Here is a 19,639-nt window from a genome sequence, read left to right on the forward strand (position 1 = left end):
GGCACATAGTAGGCACTCCATAAACTTTTTTTGATTGATTTTATGCCTACATGAGTAACAGAGTAGGAAAGATGAACAGGCAAGCTGCCTAGGACATAATATGCTAAGGGATGGTATCAAAGGCACTTAAAATATTCCTTTTAATAAATGTCCAAATCTTTAATGCCAGAAAAGTCCAATCTCCAAGAGACTATAGAGGTATTAAGTAAGAGATGTAGGATTCAAACCCAGATCTCCTAACTCCAAATCCCACTACACCATATCACGTATTCCTATGTGACCTTGGGCAAGTAATTTCCCCTCCATAGCTTCAGTTTCCTCCTTTGCAAAACAAGGAATACTGACTTAGTTGGTCCCTTTCCAGCTCTTAATCTTTCAGTCTCTCTCCTTGGTTCATTGTGGCACCTGGGAGAATTGGAGTAATTTCCTTCTTTAATAAACTCCCTCCTCCCTACCAAACTTTTGAGTGAGTAATAATCCGTACCACTTGGATAGAAGCACTGAAGATAGCTTCTAAATCAAAGGATTTATTTCCCTGCCAAGTACCAGAGCGTGCAAAGAAAACACAGTAATGACCTTGGCTTTTCTCATGTCACCAAGCACCCTTTTGTATAATGACTCTGGATTCAATCAATCCCATGTCACCCTCACCCTCATCTGAGTCCCCAGGTCAGTGGGAGGTAGATTAAGAATCTTTCTCTTAACTCTGCTCCAGCAGGGGATGGAGTTGATGGATATAAAGGCTTCTAATCCAACACCAGAAAATTTGAACTGCTATTATTATTTAGGCAGGCTCAGAGAAGAGGGGTTGAAAGCCCCCAAGACTGCTCCAATTTGTGGCCAGTCAAGATCATCCTCCATACCCTCCTCCCTCCATTCCACACTCAGGCTGAAGCAGAAATGCAGGAAATAAAATGGGGGAGGGGAAAGGAAGGAAAGACTTGTGGCATGGAATGGGCTCAAGAGTGCAAATGAGACAAAAATCCAATTTACACTTAATGTGAGAGAGCCTAACCAGCATCAGGTTTGAAGGTAGAGAACCTCAAATCTAATTACTGACCATGGACCAAGCACAAGAGAGATATGGATAGAGCCGGCCTTGAGATGGCAGACCTGGATACAGGTCCAATATCAGACAGACATGACTGAACCGTAGGCAAATCCCTCAGCATCTCAGTTCCCAAGGTAACTGTCTCAGAATATATATTCCAGAGAAAGTGTCTTCCCAGGTCATCTCACATCCCCATCTTGGTCAGTGATTCCTCACAACAACCCTGGGAAGAAGAACATTTTACAATTGAGGAAACTGAGGCAAACAGAAGCTTTCAAGTGACTTGCCCAGGGTCACACAACTATTATGTGTCTGAGGCTGGACTTGAACTCAAGTCTTCCTGACTCCAGGTACCATTGTACCTCTTTCCTCAGTTGCTTTTTTCTGTCACTCCAAAAATGATTTCTCTTCTCTTTCCTTACCTGTAAAATGAAGAAGGTGGACAGATCCTTAACTTGTGTGAGCTTGGTTGAATCACCTAATATCCCTTATCTGTAAAATGAGGGCGACCTCTGAGGTCCACTCCTGTTCTAGGTCTGTGAGCCTATGACCAGATGACCTTTCAAGCTTTAACATTCTTGATAATACAATCTCTAGATCAGGATTTCTCAATCTGGAGTGGAGGTGTCTGTGGATAGAGTCAGAGGCACATTTAGGATTAGGGTTAGGGTTATTTCCATTCACCTCTAATTGAAATAAAGCTGGACTATGAACCCGAGTTGGCTGATATCAGATCCAGGGTTATTTCCAGGGTACCATGCGCTAGATGGGTCTAAGCAATTTTCGAGTACTAGAGCTCTCCCCTAAGGTTTCTAACATTAAAAAAAAAAGCTTCTCTTTTGGGAAAGTCGACTGAGTCCTTTATATAAGAGTACCAGATGCTACATTCCTGTTTATGAACACTTGTCCCATTTCTTTATTGCAAAGGCAGTGAAATTTTCTATCCCCTAGAGCAGGACTCCCTAAATGGATGATTCATTATCTACCCACACAAAAGCCCTGTGGATATCGTGAGGGAACAATCTCCCTCAAGCTTTTTCTTCAGGCTAAATACCTGCAGCTCCCTTCACTGTCCTTCCAGGTCTGGTCTCCAGACTTCTCCTAATCACCCTTCTGTTTTCAGTCATGCTCAACTCTTCATGTTCCCACTTGGGGTTTTCTGGGAAATGATAGGATGGTTTGGCATTTCCTTCTCCAGCTTATTTCACACTCTTCTCTGCATATGTTCTAATTTTAGGAAACTAAGTGACACAGGGGAAAGAGGGCTGAGAGATCTAAGTTCAAATCTAGCCTCCGACACTTGCTAGCAGGATGACCTCCGTCTACCTCAGTTTCCTCATCTGTAAAATATTAATGGTACCTATTTCCCAGGGTTATGGTGAGAATAAAATATTTGTAAAGAGCTTTGCAAAACTTGAAGCCTGAAACAATTGCTAGCCATTATTATTTTTAATCAATATTTCCCTTGGATGCAGTGCCCCAAATTGAACAGAATATTCTAATTGTGATCTAAGTAAAGTATACTGCAGAGTTTTTTGATATTTGGACATAAAAGAATACACTTGCTAAAGAATTTAATGAAGACTTTTTTGTTTTTATTTTATTTTTATTGCTATCTTTTGTTCATTTCTGACTATGCCCATTCTCCTCCCCTACCCAGTGAACTGTTCATTATAGCAAAGATAGAAAAATTAAACAATTAATTCAGCAAAACTAAATGCAAATCACCCAGGGCTGATGGTATCTGAAATATTAGATAAACTTGAACCCTAGCTCTTCAAAGAAAGTAAGTGCATCTAATCTCTTTGCAAAACCAAACTTGGACATTATAATTATACTCAATTCAATTTGGTTTTGATTGCTCTTGGTAATGGTCTTTCCATTTATATCACTGGTATTATTTTCCTTGTTCTGTTTATCTCCATTCTACATTGGGTCATATAAATCTTCCAACTCTCCTCCGAATTTTATAATATTCATCATTTTTATTTCACTTTCTTATTCCATTGATTTCTTTAACCATAAGATGATGATGATGATGATAGCTAACATTTATATAGCACCTACTATGTGTCAGGCACTGTGCTAATAGTTTTACAAATATTATCTTGTCCTCACCACCACCCTGGGAAGAAGGCCATTTTACAGTTGAGGAAACTGAGGCAGAGGCTTCTAAAAACTTGCCCAGGGTCACACAACTATTACATGTCTGAGGCTGGATTTGAATTCAAGTCTTCCTGACTCCAGGTACCATTGTACCTCTTTCCCCAATTGATTTTTTTCCATCACTCCAAAAAGTGCTACTATGAATATTTTTGGCATATATGAGACCTCCTCTTTTTCTGACCCCTCTCGGGCATATGCCTAACAGGGAGACATGTGGATTAAAGGATAGATAATTTAGTCACTTCTTTTCAGTAGCATATTTTCCCCCATTGCTTCTCTCTTTTTCCACAGGAAGGTGTGCCTTTTAGAAACAGTTTTCTGAATGCTTTTTATCTCCTGAGAATGGCATTTGAGTCAATTGTGGGATTTGTTTCCTACCCTCAAACCCTTGGAAAAACCAGATGTGTACTTTTATAGCCCTTCCCAACTACTATTTTCTCCTGCAAGAGGCTGCAGGGAGACACACTCTCCAGGAGCGTCCAAGTCCACAGCAATGGAAAGCTCACAGAACTTAGAGCTGTAAGAGCCCTTAGTGATTATCTTTATTCAATACAAGGGAAATTTCATGCCATTAGAGCTGAAAGAGACCTCAGTGTAATCCCTTATTTTATATAGATGGAAACAGGCCCAGAAAAGTGACTTACCCAAGGTAGCAAGGCTGAAGTGTCGGTCTTCAGTGTCCTTTTTTGCCATGCCTGACCAGGTCTTAGTTACAGGTCTCTATAAAATGAGGAAGTTGGACTAATTCATCTCTAAGGACCCTTTTGACTCTGAATCCTATTATTTCCAATAACATTTCTGAAGACCTAATACTATTTTTGTAAAACCAAATAGCATGAGGCAGGTTAAGCCTATACATCCACACACACACACCCATCCACACACACACCACTAGACTAAGATAGCACAGGTGTCTGACCCAATTGAGGGAGACACCTCCACCCAGTCAAACATTCTGAAAAAGTCACCCCATGAACCACTGGTGTGACTGAAAGGCATGCAATTTTTTAGCAAGTCTTCAAATATCTCTACATTATGACCAAAAAAAAAAAAAAACAACCTTAAGCACGTTGACTTTTTTTTTAAAGAATTTATTTCTGTTCCCTCCCTTTGACAGTCCAAGGTGCAATACAATTTTTTTTTCTTCACAACAGCTTGGATTCCAACACCACTTTGCAGCTGTCCTTGAAACTGTCTCAGCTCCAAGATGCAGCTTGCCTCCACCCCAACTGCCCTTCCCCCACCACCCATCAGGAGGCGCAGACTGGTACAATGGCAGTCCTCAAAGGATGGTGGCCAGACTGGGAGAGGCAACGTTTCGATGTGGCAATAACAAGGTTTCAGTTGAGCAAAGACAAACTCAAGAATGGTTCAAGCAAAGAGTAAGGGAGAAATGCACAGAGGGCACAAATCACCAAACACCTCAAACAGAAATCACAATTATAACACAGGTAGTGAAGTAAGCATTATCACTCAAGAGTGTCTGGAACTTTTTTAAAAGGGACACATGAAAAATAGTTCCTATTGCCAGTGTCCCAAAACCTTTCAATTACTCTCATTGCATAAGGGATTCAGTAAAAAGAATGCCAGGCATTGTCCTTTCTCATCTTTTATTCATTCCAGTCGGAGATGGTGGAACGGCCTTAGAACTCGTCCACCCTCTCACTGTGGGTTCTTAACATGGGGCCTTTCAACTTAGTTGGAAAAGAAGTTACCTCTATTTCAATGTAACTATTTCCTTTGCAGCCTTATATATTTCATTCTATGCATTTAAAGAACTTTATTCTGAAATGGGGTCCATAGGCTTTACTAGATGCCTAAGCGTCCAGAAAACAAAGGTCAAGAAGCCCTGATCCAGTCCAACGCCTTCATTTTGTGGAAGAAATAGATGCCCAGAAAGAGGGAGTCACTGGTTCAAGGTCAGACAGGTAGTGAGCATCAGAGATAGGACCAGAGACAGTTAGTGAGCAGTAGAGTCTACATCCAAGCCCAGGTCTTTCCAAGTCAGTGGTTTGTTACCCTCCCCAATAACCAGTCTGAATCAATAGCTCTCTCTTGCCTTAAGAGGAGACTAGTTCAGTTGTATTACCATTCCACATTCTTCTATCTAGGACAGCCAGAATATTTTCTTCTCATTACTGTGTTAAGATATTCATACTGGGTTCCTGTTAACTTTTGTAACAGCACTTAGAAGTTGTCATAGAGATAATTCAAATTGCAATCAAAGGTCAGAGGAAGTGGGATATGCAAGGGAGTTATCAACCTCTTCCTTTATTAGGCAGAGATGTGATTAGACATCTATTAAAGTTGGGTGGGAGATGTGTCCAGCATTGTTTCATAAAGTCATAAATAAAGGAGGAAACCAGGACTGCTCAACAATTCACATATTTTGCGATGTTTTATACTTTTGCATTTTATGCATGTCCAGGAAATTATAAAGACTTCTTTAGACAGTGCTATCTCGACTTGGTAGGTGATATAACTGTGTGGCTTTGGGCAAACTGTCAATGCTCAATCGGGAAGAAGACAGGTTGAGTTGACATTCTATTAACCCATATTACATTACATTTTCACCTGTGCACAATAGGACTCAAACTAGCAGCGGTGAATGACCCCAGATCTCTTAAGTCAAAGATTCAATAGCATTCAATGTGGTTTTTATGTTGAGTGATTTCTTATTCTCATGCTCTGAAAATCAGTCATCCAGAGGTAACTTTCTGCGAACCTGAGTATGTTTTTAATTAACAAACACACTCAATTCCCAGTCACTCCAGGTAACAGAAGGTAGGCTTTGATTTATTATTTGTACTGCTGGAAGTCAGAGTCAACCTTGGGACTGTGGGAAATTTGAACCTGGAAAATGAGTTAGCATAGAATTGGAGGCATCTGCAGCGCCTTCACCCCAAACTAAGCTCCATGGAACTGAGCTGGGAAGGAGGGACTTCACCAAGACAGTTGCTTAGGTTGAAAGTAAGATAGATACAAGAGGGTGGCTGGTGTAAGGTGATTAAGTCTTATAAAGAAACATGGGGAGAAGGAAATTAAAAGTAGGCAATGAAAAAAAATCTAGACTTGTATTGTATATTGTACTCTTATTATATCTGTTCTCCTATTTGACCCTCCCAACAATCCTGTGAGACAGGGCAGGTATTATCTCTGTTTTCACAGATTTAAAAAAATACTGTTCCTGGCCTTTTATGACTAGTCTTATTTGGGAATCACTGGAGTGTTGGACAACTCCACACACATAGTCATTTCTCTGAATCAAGCATGGATCGGTGGATTATCAAAGCTGTACTTCAGAATACCCAAGAGGTTCTAACCTTGTAAAAATCCTGAAAGCAGATTCTTCAATCCAAGTGGCTAAGGCATGTGAGTCTTTCTATGGAATTTCAATTTGAAAAAGTGCAATGTAAGCTTTCTGAGGGCATGGACCATGTTTTGGCTTTTTTTTTTTTTAATTCCCAGCACCCAACATTTCCAGGTACATTGTAAGCCTTAAATAAATGTTTGTTGATTGACTAAGAACCAGAGAAGATAGTCAACCTCAGGTTTCCATGACCTAGAACACACCTACTAAGCTAGTTCAAAGGTCAGTGTACTTGTTTCCTTTAACACCCAGTTTAGTAATGTCAACACAAAATACAGAAATATTCCTAACTTCCCCCAACTCTCGACTGTCTTTTTCTTAACTCTAGTCTCCTCTTCTTTCTTTTAAAAAAGAAAAACTCTGCCAACCACTTTAGCATTATCAGCAATGGCTTCTATGGATTGAATTTAAGATACCCGGAGGATTTGACTCTACTATACCAGGTAAACCAACTATGCCATGCTTATCTGATCAATAAAACAAGACTAAAGAAAATCTATAGGGGTAAACTCTACTTCAGCAACCAACTACACAACACACTTATCCTACAATCTAAGTACAATACAGATATATCCTACAATATATAATATTTTTTTAAAAACCCTCTTCTGAATAAGTGTGCCATATGTAGATTGGATAAGGTTTGCTTTTTGGAAAAGTTCACTGTATTGGTTGGAAAAGGCAAAGGTAGTCCCCAAGGTCAGACAATGGAAACCTTGTACTGCCAGTGTCTGTATTGAGGTTTCTATGCAGAAAAGGGCAAAGCCCTGAGCTCTGAAGGTCCTTCATCTCAGGTACTGCCAGATGCTTTTCACACTGAGCCAAATGTCCCTGAGTTTTGCAACAATGGCTAATAATTTCCACTCATTTCAAAACATATAGATACAGTCTGCTTCTCTGCAAAATAATGTATTTGAAACCTGTGCCCTTGTTTAAGAGGAACATCCCAGGAGAGTTCAACCCTTTGGATACTGGTTTGGGGGACATTACAGGGGACAGGGGATGCTAGGTAGGACACTGCAGTTCAGCATGTTGCTGCTTTCAGACTACTGCATATAGAACAGCAGCAGAGTAATAAATAGCGACGCTCAAGGAAAGCTTGGTTCCCAGCAGTCAGCACAGCCTAGCTCACTCAAGCAGCCAGCAGAGGATTAGAGATTTTGAGCTAGAAGGAGCTTTAGAGGGACTTTAGGAAGACCTGGTGCAAATACTGTACAAATCCCACCTCCCTCCCTGGCCTTTAGTGCTATGTAGAAGCTGGGCTAAATCGGGTAATGGATCATTCCCACTTAATGCTTTGCTTTACCCCAGCTTCTTGAAGTATGATTTATATCTAATAAGGATTAGGCAGAAGTGGTAGTCAAGAAAAAACCTTCACTTTTTCCTCTACCTTAAATCACTTTTGGGGGCGGCTAGGTGGCGCAGTGAGTAAAAGTGTCGGCCCCAGAGTCAGGAGGACCTGAGTTCAGTTCCAGACTCAGACACTTAACACCCACACAAAAGAACTAGCCATGTAACCTTGGGCAAGTTACTTAACCCCAACTGCCCTCCAAAAAGGCAAAAAACAAAACAAAACAAAACAAAAAAACAACAAATCAGTTTTGAAAGATGCACCTAGAAACATACTAAGATAAAAGAACTTGGAGGCTTTATTAAAAACAAAAACAAATGATGAAAGCCATCCTGAAATGCAAAGGGAAGCAGGAAGAGGTGTCCAAAATCCATCCCTATCCAAAAGGTAACCCTCCCTAGCCCCCAACCTTTCCATAGAAGGCTGGGTTTCTATAGTCCTTGAAGGAGGCCTCAGGAGGGAAATCTGATATAAGAAAAGCCAAGACCTGCCTTCAGATGTGCTTATGGACACAGAGCATTCTTTGGAAGAGCATTTCAGAGCAAAGACCTCAGAAAGCCAAGATATCACTATAACTAGCAATTCTAAGGAAGATCAATCAAGACTCAGAAAATCTTAGAGAAAGAAAAGGCTTTGGGAATTATTTTCCCCACCTCCATTTTATAGGCGGGGATATTGTGCACAGAGCATAGGTGATTCAAAGAAGTTTCCAAAATAATAAGGGAGAGAGGAGGGACCTGGTAGCTTGTTGGTGGATTCCCTACCATTGGTTACAAGGAGACTTTGGTTGCTGTGGACTTGGTACTCTGTTTAGGTCAAATCATAGGCATGAGTGCCCATCATGGTGGCCCCAGCAATGAGGCTGGCTCAACAATATCACACATGGCTTTTTATATGGATCCTTTGAAAAGAAAACTCAAATATCTCAAACCCCCATCATCTGGTTCCTGGAGGTGACCAGTCATATAAATAGTACATTCAGATCTGGCATGTTTTATGTAAGTCCTTTTCTTAGGGTCACCCAATGCCCAAAAGATACATCCTATTTATTATTCCCTCACTCTGTGCTATTTGTTTTGGGCTCACCAGACCAAGGATGATGATCATTTTTAGAAAATATGAGCTGAAAAAGTGTCTATCAGTCATTTGTCCACTACATTCACAGGGAAATATCCAGGGGTTGAAGTGGCTGGGGAGAAGGGCTGTATATCACTGGAAATTACAAAGGGAGGTGATAATAGGGCAGGGAGAGTAAACTGGAAGTGGAGAATAAAGGAGAAAAGAGCCCAGACAAAATTGTCTTTTCTTAATTTCCATAGAGGACCCTCCCTGAAATAGGAATGTGACAGGATGGATAAGGTATAACTAGATCTGTAACCAGGGAAAAGACAAAAGTTGGTTCTGATTAGAAATATTTATACTAGGAAAATCAGAACAGGTTTTGGGGGAGCTTAATGCCTTAGATATAACCAGTTAAATGACTTTAAAAATAATAATACTTTGCACACTTTAGTCTGATCTGGTGTTCCTGGTGGAAACCAATGAGAAGCTAGAAGCCAGGAGCTATGGCTTCCAAGGAATAAATATGGGACTAACTGGCGTTTGCAGAGAATTGAAGGAAATGATAAGATTCAAGCTGCTTGAGGTGATAAGCAGGACAGATGAGCAGCCAGAAAAGCAAAGGGCCCCATTAATACTCTCTTCCTTCCCTCTCCTAGCTCTGGTGAGCCTGAGGCTCTTTGATATGGGTAAACACACTTAGTTCTGGCTTCATTTATGTGTCAACAAGAGCACTTACTTATAAAATCAGCTCTTGACTTGCCCCATAGGCTGAATTTTGTAAGCAATAACTGGAATACTGTAAGAAAAAAAATAACATTAAACATCCACAGAAATCAGGGTCACAACTTCTGAATCTATTCCATATACACACTGGCTCAGACACAGAACTTTGCTCCACGGGGTCCTCTTGGGGGTCTCCCTCCCCAAATTTGGCCAAGCTCCACCATAAGCTGCTTGTCCCTTAACCGTCTCACACTGAAATCAATGTAACACTGAACAGTTTGATATTATATAACATATATAAATATACGATGACATTATATATTTTTGAGGGGGAGGGGAAAAAGGTGGTTGTGCCCAAAAAGGAAAATTACATCAATGTTTGGTCTCAGGAAGGGCAGCAGGCTCTAGATAACAGAAGAACAGACCTCTTCCTTTGCATCTTCTTCGAAGCAGACAGCCAAAAGCTGCCCTCAATATGTCATGTACAAAAGAAAAGGGAACAGCTGACCCCAAAAGCTTCCAAGGCAGTCTGGCACAGACACATCTGTGTTGATAGAATTCATCTCAAATAAGTCCGCACAAAGCCTCCCGAACACTGCCTCATTCACACATCTAACTATAATTCTCTTCTAACGTTAGCCTCAGGTCCAATTCTTGCTGTAGTCAGGAAGGAAAATTCTCTGCCCTTGTTTCTGCAAAACAGGAGGTTGTCCTTTCTTCCTGTGACTTCCCCATACTTATTCAAAGTGAAGCAAAGGGGAAGAATGTGGTGTCATCTTCGGGGTCATCTCTGGCCCTGAGGGGAAGGGTGCTAGGTCTCCAGCACTGACTTAGGGAATGTAGTCCTTCATCTCATTGGGAATTAGAACTACAGTACCCCAAGCCTGTGGACTATAGATTTATCTTTGCAAAAGAGACATTGAGATAACAACTAATCAACCAAGAGACCAGGACTCAACTCCTTGGATTCCTAGCCCTAGATCAATTTCTTATATAACAAGTCACTTTCTTTCTCTGGGACCAGTTTCCTTATCTGAAAAAATGTGGGATTGGGTTAGATGATCTCAAAGGGCCCTTCCAGTTCTATTAACCTGCGTTGGAAGGTCCTTTCTACAACATTCTACGATCCTATAGCTACGTGGACATGCATGCATTACACTCCCACCAAACCTACTCCCCCACCCCCCAGTTTCCCAGCATTCAGCTGTACTGGTCCGATGACCCCCTCCCCCAAAGTCTCATAGCCAGCAAGAGGCATTCATGACCCTATGGCCAACAGTCCTCCCTTCCTCTTCTTTTGTCTTCACCTTTTACCGCATATGCTTGGGTCTGTACAGATAGTTCATCAGTTCTGTTTTTGCCATAGAAACTGAGGAGTGTTTCATTTCTGGTGTGTGGCAATGGAACCACCCAAGGGAGGGAGAGGCAAGGGGAGAGGACAGGAGTTTTTCTTTACTCCTAGGTCTACTGGCAGATCGGGGCTCTAAGGTTGGCGGACAGTCATGCAGGTTAATTGCAATGGCGCTAAGAGCTGGTTGTTGGTCCTGGGTGTTTGGGGAGGAGACTTCCACCTGTACTCCTCCCGTGGCGGATGCTAGAGCTTCAGCCGCCATCAGAGCTATTCAACCGCCATCTGCTCAATGTGGTCACTCAGGAGCTTGTATTGCTCTGCAAGAAAGAATGTTATTTCACATAGGAAATGTCAGCTGATAGAAGAGCCTCAGTGTGTGTGTGTGTGTGTTGGGGGGATTCTCCAGGAAAACAACACAAACAAGAGTGATGATGGTGATATTCAGTAAGTCTGGGATAGGAACAAGGTACTTCTTTGTCATTAAATTATGAAGGGTGCTGGGATGATACATGGGAGGTGTTTAATGCCTAAAGAGTTCATCGAACTAGCTACTACCTTCATTAGAAACAAAGAAGCTGTCCAACCTGCAAATAGGTGGGGCTGCAAATGGTTTGTTAGAAAATTGGTTTTAATTTTTTTGTATCGTGTTGATTCTGCTCACCAAAAAGGCTTTTTCATGATGGTTCTCATAGCGTTTCAGGGATGGAGGGGATGGGGAGGAAGTCTCCAAGACAGAAAGCCAGAGGGGAGACTTTTTGTGACAGTATGGGGGATCAGGCAGGGGTGGAATGGGTATGGAAACATATGGTAAGTGGAGGCAGCTATTTATAAATAGCAAACTTTGGCAGGCAAGTACAGGTCAGCAGGTCAAAGATTGTCTAGTACTTGTTAACCTCTACTGTATACCACCAGAACCAGATTAAAATATAATTGGGAAATATTTAAGAAAAATAAAATACAATAAAACTTGGATGATATTACATTTCAAAGCTAAGTCAAGGGATCCTTATTATGGCTTAGTGGCCCAGGTTTCTATCTGAGTTTGACACTGCTGATCTAGAGGTCCAGGGTTTAACTACTAAGCAGTCAACCTAGGTTATTAAGTGCCTTATAGGTCTGGATCAACTCCTTATATAACAAGTCACTTCCTTTCTCTGAGACCAGTTTCCTTATCTGAAAAATATGGAATCTGAAAATGTGGTAATTTGTAAACTCCTTGAGGGCAAAGACAATCATGTAAACTTCACTTTCCTTAGCTCTCATCCCAGTGCTCTGTATACAGTAGGCTAGCAGATCAGTGGCATTGTGCCAGATCACAAGGAAGGTACAACGTATAGATATTTAATTTTAGGTCTAATAATAAACACTTAGTAAAATGACTATTATGGGCCATTCACTGTGCTAGGCGCTAAGGATACAAGTACAAAAAAATGAAATAATCTCCATTCATGATGAACACAGAGACAAGAAAAATGTATAAAAATACAGAAAACTTAAATCTAAAATTAACAAATACAATTATATACAAAGTTGTTACACACAAGGCAATTAATGTGAATCAAAGACTGAACGTTGAAGATGATAACTATTCAATGAACATGTTTCCCCTTCCAAATATGAAGTCTATCTCTATAGAAATGGGACTCCCTAAAAGATGAGGCCTCAGTAGCTCAAAGGAAAACAAAAACTAATACAACCCAATTGGTCAAGTCTTCAGGAAAACCAACGAATATTTGTCCATGAATTCCTTTGCTTGGGCCCTGGCCACTTCCCACCTTCACCCTGTATATGCTTTCTCAGAGCCAATCCACAAACTTGTCATGCCCCCTCACCTTCATCCAGATTGCCAATCACTGCCTGCTTCTTCAGAAAGTCATTGCATAGCTTCTTGTTCAGCCCAAAAGCCAACATGTTGTGAGTAAATGTGCTGGAGGAAGGAAATCATGCATTATATCCTTTGGGATTCCTACCCACATAATTATACCCTTCCCCAGTGAGAAGCAAGATGAGCTTCTCACTGACCACCTGTGTGCATGGATAGGTAGAGCCTTTCTCTGAAGACCACATGACTCCCTTTCTGAATTCCATCTATAGAAGCCTCTTAATTAGCTTTGTCCTGAAGTTAATGAAGGGGCTTCTACAGATGGAATTCAGAAAGGAAGTCGTGTGGTCTTTAGAGAAAGGCCCTACCTATCCATGCACAGGACACAGTTAATGAAGTGTTCCCAGGTTACTCTGTTTCTACTTCCTCCATCAGTTTCCCATGTCTTCAAAGGCTGTGCAAAGGGAATGTCAGTTCTAGCAGTTCCTGTCAAGCTGGAGAGGCCTTGAAGTCTTGTTCTGTGTCTGCTTTTTAATCAATTAGTAAACATTTATTAGTCACCTACTATGTGCAAGGCACTGTGCTAAGCACTAATTCCTGTCCTCAGGGAGCTCACAATCTAATCTAACACCTACCTCAATTAGGGTTAGAAACTCTCATCATCTGAGGCTTAGCTAGTGAATTATGATGGGGAGGGTAATACAAAAGATCAATACAATCCACTGAGGTAAGGGGGGGGATTGTGATTAGCATCAGGGGGGCTAATTGTGCCACCTAGAGTAACAAAATCACAGATTCATGAAGTGTATTATTAGTTCATAGGATCAGTCTAGATCTAATAAGAGGAACTTCAGAGATCATCAATTCTAACCCACTCATTTTACAGATGAGAAAACTGACACCTAGAAATAAGTGACTTGTCCAAGGTCACACAGCTAGTAAATGTCCATGGCAGGATTTGAACCTCAGATGTTTTAACCCAATATCCCACACTCTATTCACTTCCTTATGTAGCCTCTCAGGGTTGCCAAAAGGTTAATAAGGACATGGCCTTGGTCACAAAATTCCAGGACAGGAGTGGGGAACCTTCAACCTCGAGGCCACATGTGGCCTTTCTAGGTCCTTGGGTGCAGTCTTTTAACTGAGCCCAATTTACAGAAGTTTGGATATAGTCAAAGGGTTGCACTCGAGGACCTAGAAGGCCACATATTCCCCACTCCTGTCCTAGGAATGATTGGAATGGATCTTCCTTTGACACCAGGAAGCAAAGTTGAGTTTCCCCATCAGGTTGTGAGCTCCTTGAGAGCAGGAACTGTCTTTTACCTTTGTTTGTATCCCCAGCGATAGCACATAGTAGGTGCTTTATATTTGCTCCCTGATCAAGTGCTCTCCCACGCTCTCTTACCCAAGCTGCCCAAAGGTAATGTTCTCATTGAATCGGAGGCTGTCGTCACGCTCCTCTTGGGTCATGTGGCACCATTTCTCCCTGCAAGCATACGAGGCAACAAGAAGGGAGGTTTTTGGAGAATTTAACCCACAGACCCAACCACAGCCCCAATGACACTCAAAGAAATTACACCCACCCTAGCATCCCCTGCACTATCAAAAGAAAAAGGAGGGCAATTCTCTCCATGGGAGATCTTTTCACTTTGCATTGAGCAAATTTGCATGGGAGTTCACTGCTAAATTTACAAGATACACAGGCATCCAAATGTGAATGCGTCCCCTTGACATAAAGGGGCGCTTTTGGTTTTGGGGGGAGAGTGAGTTATTTTATTGATGTGAGAAACTCCCAGCATGGAAATGCCTTCCACCCTTGTCTGTCACTTGCAACCTTAGACTTAAGATTATTTATAGACACAGGATCTCTGACGGTTAAAATGAGCTGCCTGGGGTCACAAAGCTAGCATGTATCAGAGGGCTTCCCAATTCCAAGGTTAATCCACTGTCCTTTCGTGTTAATCATCATTTATAGCCAACAGCCACAAAATCAGCAGAGATATTATATCATCTCTTCTTTCCCATTTATCCATTGTTTAGGGGAAAGACCAAGCCGTGGTGGTTTCTTGAGTTCATAGATGGGGAAACTGAGAGAAAAGACAATTGACCCAAGGACACACAGAGCAAATCAGTTGGGGTGAAGACTGTTACAGGTTCTTGGATGCGGATTTGTGAATATTTACTAGACTCCTCATACTTCCTGTGCTTATCATAACTGCTACCTGACCAATTAAAAAGTAGAATTCACAGAGAGGCACATGGCCTGTATTGTGCTGTAGTTGTTTAGAGAAAACATGTTAGCTTAGGCAACCCCTCCTACCAGAAAGCTAGGGGCTCCCTTAACTACAGACAGGGATATCCTGACTGTCTATGATCTTCCTTTGACCCAGCAAAAGCATATGTGTCAGATTTTCAGTTCATTCTTCCTAGACTTGGCTTCTGGCTATGTCTTCCTCCCACCCCAAAAACATGTGGGCGCAGATCCACGCCCAATCAACTCTAAAAGTTTGCCCTCTGCTTTTATCTCCTTTATCCCTCCCTCTTCCCCCCCAACTTCAAAGGAGTCAAATAAACATTCTTTACTCTAAAGTTATGATAAAATATAGTCCAGCATAGCCTGGAGACATGTTTAAGATAATTCTAGCAAGGTGAGTATAATATGTAAAAAACTCGAACAGGGACACGGATGAAGTCAGTGCTTTTATAAGATGCATCCTTGATTTGAGGTTCCAGATGATATTGTCCCTCCATCTTTTCAAATCCTCTTACTACTTTCTAGAGAAGAACAGGGAAGAGAGAGAAGAGCAGGAACCAGGCAGGTTCTCCCAAGAATCCCCCTGCTACAGAGGCAAAGGGAAGTATTGTCATGAAGATACTTCACACCTATGTGGTGCTGTAAAGTTACAAAGTGCCTTCCCTCACCAACAACCACCTCCAGGTAGATGGTATAATATTTACAAATGGAGGAACTGAGGCTCAGAGAGGTTAAGCTAAATTAGGAAATTCATGGACAAATATCCCTTAGCTTTCCTAGCTGCTAGCCCAAAATTGTAAAGGCTCGAGCTAGGGCATAGATTCTGATCCCCTGACAAAAAAAATTCAATGTTCTTTCCACTGAACCATGCTTTCTCCCCATTAATTACTAATATTAATTCCGAGCATTTGATGCGAGGGGGAGAAGAAAGGCATTTAGTATGATGATTATTAATATTAGTAATGATGATAATAATGTCTAAGATTTATATAGTCCTTTAACTATATTGTTTCATTTGATCCCCACAACAACTCTGTGAGGTAGGTACTATTATTATCTCTGTTTAACAGATGTGGAAACTGAGGCAGGCAGAGGTTAAGTGATTTGCCCAGGGTCACATGGCTAGTAAGTATTGCATTTGAACTTGAGTCCTCCTAACACCAAGACCAACCCTCTATCCACTGTCCCACTGAGCCACATGTGTTTTTATGATGTCAAAAGCCAAAAATCTTCATCCCTTAGCTTTGTCTCCCTTTGCCTATCAGAGCATCATAATGCCAGATGGAAATGTGGCTCCAGCCTTCCCGGGTTTTATTCATTTGTCTTAATGAATAGCAAGCACAAGTCAGCAGCAAAGAATTAAGGGCTTCCAGGGAGGGCTGCTGCTGTCCTAATGAGAACCACAGGTGCAGGCATGGAGGAAGAGTGCATTTTAACCCATTGTCTACTCTGGAAAAATAAAGTAAGTTTTCAATGGATGAGTTAGACTAAGTAAGAGCTAAGATCAGTATAAAAGGAAAAGGTGAGAAAAGATGGTCTGTGGGAGTAGGGGCCATGGAGAAAGGAGGGATGCAGGCAGAAGATGGAGAAACCAAAGGAAGAATAGGAGAATGAATGTATCATGCGTACCATCCTTTCCCTGCCTGCTGCTGGGGAGAAGGCTGTAACAAGTGAGTGAGGTGATGGGATGCTTTACTACATGAAACACACCTCCCCAGAAGGCTTAACAGTGTTGGGGGAGGGGGCGTAGCTGAGAAGGTAGAGGAGCAGAGACAGGTACAGCCTTGGGGGTAAGGCACAAGCGAGGGAGCTGCCCAAGGCTGGCTGAATGTTAATCCGTTAAGTAATGATAATGCCACCAATTTTAAATTTTTAGAGACAGCCCTTTAAGATACTCAAAGCACCCCTCTACCTATCCTGGCAGGGAGGTTAGGATCAGTATTTTATCCCCATTTGACAGATTAGGAAACTGAGACTCAGAAAAGGCCCGATGTCCAACAGCTGATAAGTGTAGGAGCTTCCTGACTTCTTTTCAAGAGGCAAGGAACAGGCTGTTGGGGTACTGACATCGAATTATGAGTGGGTACCTCGCTGAGCCCTGTCCTATCACCTTGCCCCAGTCAATTTTCACCCCTTCTTCCCATAACATGGTACAAGAGTCCTAATTCCCTTGCAGAACTACTGTCAGTCTAGACAGGAAGTATGGTTAAAGCTAGAGGTTAAATTCCTGAGACCCTAAGAATGACAGGGGCATTGGGTCACCCAGGAGAGTTATGATTTGGCCTTGTTTGGCATCTCTCAGCAGAGAGAGCAGAAAGCACTAAAAGCCATCCCCTCCTCTGACAACCTCCCACCTTGACTTCCTGTTAAGTTCCTGTAGGGGCCAATACAAGAAAACTCAAACAATTTGCATCCTCAGAAGTAAAAGGAAATATAAAGGTGTCCTTATTCAAGGTAACTTACACCAGGTGACAATTCACATTGAAAAATTGAAATTAAAAATGGCTGACTGGTCATCAGCATCCAGTCATCAGATTTATGGAAAGATTGAGCCAGATGGCTAGTCTGTGTCATACATGCTCATAACCACACTAGACATTTCTAAAGGACTCTCACTATACTTTATAATGGCTCTTCCTCACAGCACTACCATGAGTTACCTAATGTATCATTATCCCCATTTTACAGATGGAGAAACTGAATCTCCAGTAACTGAAGGGACCAGCCCCTGGTCACACAAGCTCATGGGATCCTAACCAGGAGCCCAGTCCTCCTCTCAAACCCAGGTCTCCTGATTCCAGCATTCTATTGACTTCTATCATCCTAGACTACTAATGGAAAACCTAAACCACACTTGGAAAATGGAATGATGCAAATCCATTTATAAGGAATCACTAAAAATTTGATATTTTAAAAAGGCAGAATTTATTTGGGACTGAAGATAGAGTTATAGATTGAATATAAAGTTACGAAGTAACCCCACAAACAGCACTATTCCCTGTTGCAGTCTGAGCCCCAAGATGATGAAATTTCTTAGACAGTATTTCAAGTTCCAGTGCATGGACCTTGGGAGTTATAAGTGGCAGAAGGGATCATTAAGATCACATAACCAAATGTGTTTTACAGATGGGGAAACTGAGGTCACACAGCAAGTCAGTGGCCATGGCTGAGTCTTTTGACCCTCGGCGGCTCTTTCCACTATAGCACAGCTGCCCAATCAGAAAACGATCATTTCCCTTCAAAAATACAATTTTTAAAATATTTCCTGTACTTAGTGCAAGTTCAGTTCTGCCCTGGAGCCAAAATCATTTTCTCTGGAAGAACACTGCTAATTTTATGAAGGAAGTCAAGGAGAAAGTGATTTGATTTACAGAAATTCAATTTAAGAGCCAGCTTTTCAGCAACAGTGGTAATCTGTAAAATGAGACCCACTCGGGTTCATACCAGAACAGAACCTTGTTTCGGGGAAAGTAGAAATGATTGTATTTCATTCCCTCTATGGCTAGTTTCTTAGAGGAGACAAGTTCCATGAGGAAGGAACATGGACAAATTAATTATTTTCCCTCAAAGGGGAAGGGAATGCTTCAGGTTAGTAGGTGGTAGAAGGGATTGTTTTTCTACCTTTGGAAAAAGCATGAACTCTGTGTGTGTGTGTGTGTGTGTGTTTGTGTGTGTGTGTCTGCCATGTGGGATACTCTTCAGATCCTCACATGCCATGGGAAAGGCTTTCCTAACAAAAAAGACCAGGAGAAGGAAGGGTCTACCCTCTTTTCCTGTGGCTTTCACAAGAGGCATGAGAAGGGCAGAATGTGCTGCCCTTAAGTTTCTAGATCAGTAAAACTTTAGCAAGTAGGATGAGCCTGAACTTTGTTCCTTCCTTTCCTGCTAGCTACCCTCTAGGGGTCTCCAGAAGTATGCCAGAGTCATAAAAAGGACTAACGATATCAATTTTGATTGTAATTTTTATAATCATAATTTCCAAAATCTCTTGGAGGAGAGGGATAAAAAAACAAAAATAACAATAAATTAAAAAAAAAAAAAAGAAATCTGACCTGGAAAGGATCTTTGCAGACCTAATCTAATTCTCTCCTTTCACAGATGAGGAAGAATGGGGAAATGACAACCAAAGTTAGAAAGATAGAAATTTTAAAAGCTTGTTATAGGGATTTTTTTTAAACAGGGAGGGGCAGGCAGAAGAAATAGGTCTTTTGTCCTATTGCCAATTATCCTGAAATTATCTGCGTGTTGACTTATATCTGCTTATGTGTTGTATCATTCTCTCCAAACTGGTCCCATCCCCAATGAAGCAGAACATAAGCTCCAGGAAGGGAGGGTATTTTTTTTTGTCTTTGTAGTCAAAGCAGGAGCTTAATAAATCAACCCACTCCTTACCAATTCCATTGCCCAAGCTTAAAGAGTGCCCAGATCCTGGTGACTTGATTTATCTCCCCTCCCCTTCCAACCACAATGTTTTCCTCCATCTTTAACA

The 19,639-nt window shown here is 41.5% G+C and overlaps 1 protein-coding gene and 1 pseudogene across 2 annotated transcripts in view; both read right to left on the reverse strand.

Annotated features, from left to right (window-relative positions):
• Nucleotides 1-19,639, reverse strand: part of LOC138159358 (centrosomal protein of 19 kDa pseudogene) — a 300,984-nt pseudogene that overhangs the window by 35,182 nt on the left and 246,163 nt on the right.
• The window catches only part of KIAA0513 (KIAA0513 ortholog), a 55,631-nt gene continuing 45,992 nt past the window's right edge, over nt 10,001-19,639 (reverse strand). For both annotated transcript variants that reach the window (XM_069085633.1, XM_069085632.1), the window contains 3 exons: nt 14,302-14,382; nt 12,907-13,001; nt 10,001-11,391 (listed from right to left, as the gene is read on the reverse strand). In XM_069085633.1, the coding sequence (XP_068941734.1) occupies nt 11,342-11,391; nt 12,907-13,001; nt 14,302-14,382 (226 nt within the window). In that variant the 3' untranslated portion in view covers nt 10,001-11,341. The remainder of the gene's footprint in view (nt 11,392-12,906; nt 13,002-14,301; nt 14,383-19,639) is intronic.

This window comes from Petaurus breviceps, unplaced genomic scaffold, assembly GCF_028583685.1.
Source record: "Petaurus breviceps papuanus isolate PSGF00001 unplaced genomic scaffold, PetGlider_PUasm1.0 176, whole genome shotgun sequence".
Classification (NCBI taxonomy): Eukaryota; Metazoa; Chordata; class Mammalia; order Diprotodontia; family Petauridae; genus Petaurus; species Petaurus breviceps.